Source organism: Oryza glaberrima, chromosome 11, assembly GCF_000147395.1.
Source record: "Oryza glaberrima chromosome 11, OglaRS2, whole genome shotgun sequence".
NCBI classification, from domain to species: domain Eukaryota; kingdom Viridiplantae; phylum Streptophyta; class Magnoliopsida; order Poales; family Poaceae; genus Oryza; species Oryza glaberrima.
In genome coordinates, this window is record NC_068336.1 from 7,014,278 (window position 1) to 7,020,055 (window position 5,778).

Sequence of the window (5,778 nt, forward strand, 5' to 3'; positions counted from 1 at the left end):
TAATCATGGTTGGTACTACCAACCGGGACTAACCAACCGGGACTAAAATTAAACACGTAGTATATAATCCCTATCCTTATCCTCTCCTCCACAGTTACAACTTAACAGATCGAATCTCACCCCCTCTCCTCAGATCTGTCATCTCTAACTCTCTTCTCCAACTCCTCCCCTTCCTCCTCTCCTCCCCCTTCTCTCCCCGTCCGATCCTCCTCCCCTCCCCCTTCTCTCCTCCTTCCTCCTCCCCTTCCCGGCCAGCCTCCCCTTCCCATCCGGCGGGTTGGCCGGCGGCGGGGCCGCGCGCTGCGGCGGCCAGCGGCGGGCGGCGGGGCGGCGCCCGGAGGGGTCGCGCCCGGCGGAGGGCGGCGCAGCCGCGGCCGCGGCAGGCGGCAGGGCTGCGCGCGGCGGCGGGCGTGGCGGGCAGCGGGGCCGCGTCCGGCGGCTGGTGGGGCTGTGCCCGTCGTTCGTGGCGAGCGGCGGCGGCAGCGGCATTCTTTTTTTTTTTTAATTTGTGATGATTCACTGAGATGTATTTGATTGAGAAGTTACAAATTTGTGATTCATTGTTTGGATCTGTAATGTATTTGAGTAATTTCTTAGGATATTGTGATGTATTTGATTTGTGATGTATTTATTTATGTGTATAAGTAACTTTGATTTGTGATGTAGATTTGAGATGTTACTTCGATTTGTGGATTGGGGGTTTGATTTTGGATATGTATCCCACTTGATTTGAGAGAAAATAAAAAAGAAAAAAAAGAAAAAGGGGATCATGTCACTGCCGCAACCCTCTCTTTAGCCTAGGTTGGTAACACCAACCGGGACTAAAGATCCCCTCTCTTTAGTTCCAGTTGATGCTACTAACCGGGACTAAAGATCTATTTTTAGTCCCGGGTATTTGAACCGGGACTAAAGATAGCGATCTTTAGTCCCGGATTGGTAGTCTCGGTTTGAAAACCGGGACTGTAGGGGGTTACGAACCGTGACTAAAAAGCATTTCTCCACCAGTGCTAGTTTTAGCTTATACTTAATTAATCATGTGCGAATGGGTTGCTCTGTTTACGTGTGCTGAAGGAGAAGGTTCCCAACCAACGTAAACTAAAGGCAATCCATTTAATAGTGTTAGTGATCTCAACATACTGTGGGACTCGTTTAATTATCTGTAGTTATTGTAAATCTCAACGACAAAGTCAGCAGCCCCGGATGGGTTCCTGGCTATTTCTTCTCAGACACGAAATTGATGCTCCCGGCAATCACCCACTGAATTGAAAGATGGGAAAGGGACGGAACTGATGCTCTTGCCACTACTACGCCACAGGTACACTAGCTGGAGGGTGACCAACCATTCTTTCATCGCACCTCTACGAAATTCATCCTGCCACACCATAATCGATCCATCGACTGATTCTGATTCAAGAAGGTAGACTGATTATAGCCTGGGATTGAGGGAGATGGGAGGGGTTGTCGAGCAGATCGTGGTGAGCGCCCTAACGGGGGCGATGAGCCCTCTTCTCAGAAAACTCACCAACCTCATAGAGAAGAAGTACATGGAGGTCAAGGGCGTGAGGAAGAAGCTGGAACAGCTCACGAAGGAGCTGATGACCATCGGCATCGCGCTGGAGAAGTACGCGGCCATGGACAATCCAGACGTGCAGGTGAAGGCCTGGACGGCGGAGATGCGCGAGTTGGCCTACGACATGGAGGATAGCATAGATCTCTTCACCTACCGTATCGACCATGAGCCAGCTGACACAACCAATGGAGTCAAGAGGGTTCTCCACAAGACCCTCCGCAAGGTGAAGAAGTTTCATCATCGCCACAAGTTTGCTAAGGAAATCGAGGAACTCCATGTTCTTGTAAATGAAGCGTACGAACGGCAAAAGAGGTATAGGATTGAAGAGGGCACTTCTAGCAAATTATGTAGGGAGATTGATCCTCGGCTACCTGCCCTTTATGTGGAGAAGGAAAAACTCGTGGGCATCCAGGGTCCAATGAAGGAAATCATCAATTGGTTTGGTAGTGAGGAAGTGGAGCCAATAGGGCAGCATAAGATTGTCTCTATTGTTGGACAAGGAGGTTTAGGAAAGACTACTCTCGCTAACCAGGTGTATCAGAAAATTAAAGGTCAATTCTCTTTTTCAGCTTTTGTGTCTGTATCGCAAAAGCCCAACATGGATAACCTTCTAAGGGAGTTGCTTTCTCAAAGTAAGAGCACTGAACCAACGGAATCTTTTAGTTATCAACAACTTATCGACAAACTAAGAACATGTCTAAAAGATGAACGGTAAGTTTACTTGAGTGACTTTCTATCGTGTGCTTTCATACGGGTTCTTATATTCTAGTCATCATTAATCAACCCGTGCATCTCTCAGCCTGTAGCTAGATTAATATAAAAAGAACATTCAAAGTTCTTTTCATTTGGAATTTTCATTAAAGTTTCTTGTTGGAATTTTCTATCGTGGTCTCTCCTACACATCGATTTATATCCATGCCCTGCATAATGGTGGTAGCCTTTCGTTTTTATTTTGTTTCTACCAATGATGAAGTTATATTCCTTCAAATAATCAAAATTATTTCAGGCTGAAATTAACCAACACAAAATGTAGTACAACTTTTGCATGCACAGATAGATTTACATGTATATTGTATATAGATTGTTCACATGTACGTATGCAAAACTGAGAATGAGGATCCCCTGCACAGTTTGTAGTTATGGCACTGACATGTGGGCCATACCAAAGTAAGGCCCACATGTCAGTGGCACAACTGCAAACTGCATAAAGTCAGGGGATCTGTTTCCAAAAATAAATATGGGTGCATTTATTAGCCTACAAATGATTCATACTGCTTCACAAACTTGCTTATAGGTACCTTATTGTGATTGATGACATTTGGAAAAGGTCAGCATGGAAAACAATACAATGTGCTTTTCCTATAAACAAGCACGCAAGTAGAATAATCACAACAACGCGGATCAAAAGTGTAGCTCAATCTTGCTGCGGCGCTTCAGATGAGGGCTTTGTCTACCAGATGAAACCTCTTAACAAAAGTGACTCTGAAAATTTATTTCTCACAAGGACTTTTGGTGCTGAAAAAAAATGCCCCAGTCAGCTGGAAGGGATTATCAGTGATATACTTTATAAATGTGATGGTTTGCCTTTAGCCATTATTACTATAGCTAGCTTGTTAGCTGATAAACCAAGAACAAGGGAAGAATGGGAGAGAGTTCTGAATTATATTGTTTCTACTAGTGAGAAGGATAATGACCTGGAGGTAATGGACAAGATACTGTTTATGAGTTACAATGATCTACCACATCATATGAAAAGTTGTTTACTGCACCTTGGTACGTTTCCTGAGGATCACAAGATTGGTAAGGATGTGCTGGTATGGAGATGGATAGCTGAAGGATTCATAACAAAAAAACAAGGCTTTACTTTGCAGGAAGTTGCAGAGAGTTATTTCTACGAGCTGATAAATAGAAGCTTGGTCGAACACATACAGATCATGCCAGATGGAGAAGATGAGGGATGTCAAGTCCATGATATAGTTTTGAACTTCATCATCTGTCAGTCAACTGAAGAAAATTTTTTAACCAAGTTGGATTGTTACGATCATCCATCTTCACGTAAACGGATTCGCCGGCTCTTAGTTGGGAACAAAGAAGAACATACAAGGGCAAAATCACAAGGAACCATGAATTCGTCTAACCTTCGTTCAGTTAACATATACCATGTTGATGGCCGTATGATGTCTCCTCTTTTAAACCTACCTGCTCTTCGAGTGTTGAATCTAGAGCGTTGTGATCTCAGGAATAGTTATCTTGATTGCATTGTAGGTTTATTTCACCTAAGATACTTGGGGCTCCGTTGGTCAAGAATTGACTGCCTACCTGTCCAAATTGGGAAGCTAGAGTATCTGCAAACACTCGATTTACGCCATACTTCATTACTAGTGATGCCTGAAAGTATTGTTCAGCTCAAACGGTTGATGCGTCTTGTTGGACATCATCTCATATTGCCGGATGGGTTCGGTAACATGGAATCTCTTCAAGAATTAGGGTTTATAGGCTGTTGTAGAAGCTCCACAAATTTATTAAAATTTCAGAAAGATCTACAACTTTTGAGAAATTTGAGGGTGCTCAAAGTAAGGTTCTTGTCTGAAGGGGAAACCGGAAAAGAAGCAATGATCCAATCCCTTTGCAAGCTTGGAGGAAACAACCTTCGGGAAGTCTATATTAGCAGCTTCAATGGAAGTGGAGATTGTTTTGCAGATTCTTGGTGTCCCTCGCCATGTTTCCTCGAAAAGTTTGTTTATGAGAGTAGTTATACTGAACATTACCTTTCCAGGTTTCCGAAGTGGATTCATCCCTCGCTCTCTAGACGTCTCACCTACTTGGATATCGACGTTAAACGAATGGAACGAGAACATGTACGTATTCTCGAAGATTTGCCTGCTCTTATTGTCCTACACCTAGACATAGAGGAAGCTCTCGTGTATGGAATCAGGATCAGCCATGGTGCATTCCAATGTTTGGCACGCCTACGTTTCTGCAACAGATCTGGGCCTGGTTTGGTATTCAAAGGAGGCATGCCAAAGCTCGAATGGCTTAGCGTTGAATTCGGTGCAGAGAGGGCACAATCAACGTATGGCAGTTTAGAGGTTGGCATCCGGCACATCACATCTCTCAAACATATCGAGTTTTCTATCCTGGTGCTCACTGATGATATGGAGCGGAAAATCAAATCTTCTATAAATGACCAAGTCAAGATGCTTCCACAACGTCCCGAGGTCAATATCAAAACAGTACACCTTCCGTTTATAAAATAATTGACACTGGACGCTATTCGTTTATAAACTTTGACCATTCATTTTCATAGAAAAAGAAATATATCTCGATATTAAGGTGTGTTGTATCCTAAACATAACGAGATGTGCTAGTAGCGCAGGGGCAGGGGTTGCTGGCATACACCCCACCAGCCCGGGTTCGACCCTTATCAAGCCCGCTCACCAGAGAAAATATTTACCTCTACCTTGTTAAAACCATTGAATCCAAGTCCTTCTTTGGGTCCAACCTTTTTTTTTATCCTAGACATAACCATGAAATTTATGTTCATAGTAATGTTACATTTTGATTTAAAAGTAATTAATGGTCAAAGTTAGAATGGTAATAGTCAACACCGAATTATTTGAAAATAGAATGAGTAATCTAGACTTCTAGAGTACCTACGGCTAGCACGCAGAAAAGCCCACACTCAATAAAATATACTTCAAGGTAGTGATGACGAGTCCGGATCAGAGTTTATCCTGGCCATTTTATAATTAATTGTAATGGTCAAAGTTAGAATGGTAATAGTCAACACCGAATTATTTTACCTCTTCCTTCTTAAAACATTGACTCCTATGGCTAGCACGCAGAAAAGCCCACACTCAATAAAATATACTTCAAGGTAGTGATGCCAGTCCGAATCAGAGTTTATCCTGGCCATTTTATAATTAATTTAGTCTCGAGTATGGGACTATTATGCAGGTAATTTCGCATCCTACGGAAAGCAAATATCTCACACGAAATTTTTGAGTCAAAATTTGATAAGATTTCAAATATTTTTTTGCAAAAAAGTATGAAAATCATGAAATTTTTGGTACCTCAGAAATTCGGGTAAAAAACGAAAATGGGCAACCCTATATATGTGTCATGTTTACAGGAGGCAGTGCAAACCTTGTTCTATTGTTTAAAAGATATGACAAATAAGGACGGAGCCTTGGGTTGGTCTTTGTTCC

The 5,778-nt window shown here is 42.9% G+C and overlaps 1 protein-coding gene across 1 annotated transcript; it reads left to right on the forward strand.

The window, feature by feature from the left end:
• The first annotated feature begins 1,448 nt into the window (after window positions 1-1,448).
• LOC127754733 (disease resistance protein RGA5-like) lies at window positions 1,449-4,827 on the forward strand. Its single transcript, XM_052280298.1, has 2 exons — window positions 1,449-2,281; window positions 2,865-4,827. Exons 1-2 carry the CDS (start codon window positions 1,449-1,451, stop codon window positions 4,825-4,827), a joined length of 2,796 nt encoding a protein of 931 aa, XP_052136258.1.
• The last annotated feature ends 951 nt before the right edge of the window (window positions 4,828-5,778 follow it).

Excerpts from the sequence above, each read along its gene's own strand:
- LOC127754733 (XM_052280298.1), top strand. The coding sequence starts at position 1,449 with ATGGGAGGGGTTGTCGAGCAGATCGTGGTGAGCGCCCTAACGGGGGCG. Across the intron at positions 2,282-2,864 it reads ACATGTCTAAAAGATGAACG|GTACCTTATTGTGATTGATG; the intron begins GTAAGTTTACTT and ends ACTTGCTTATAG.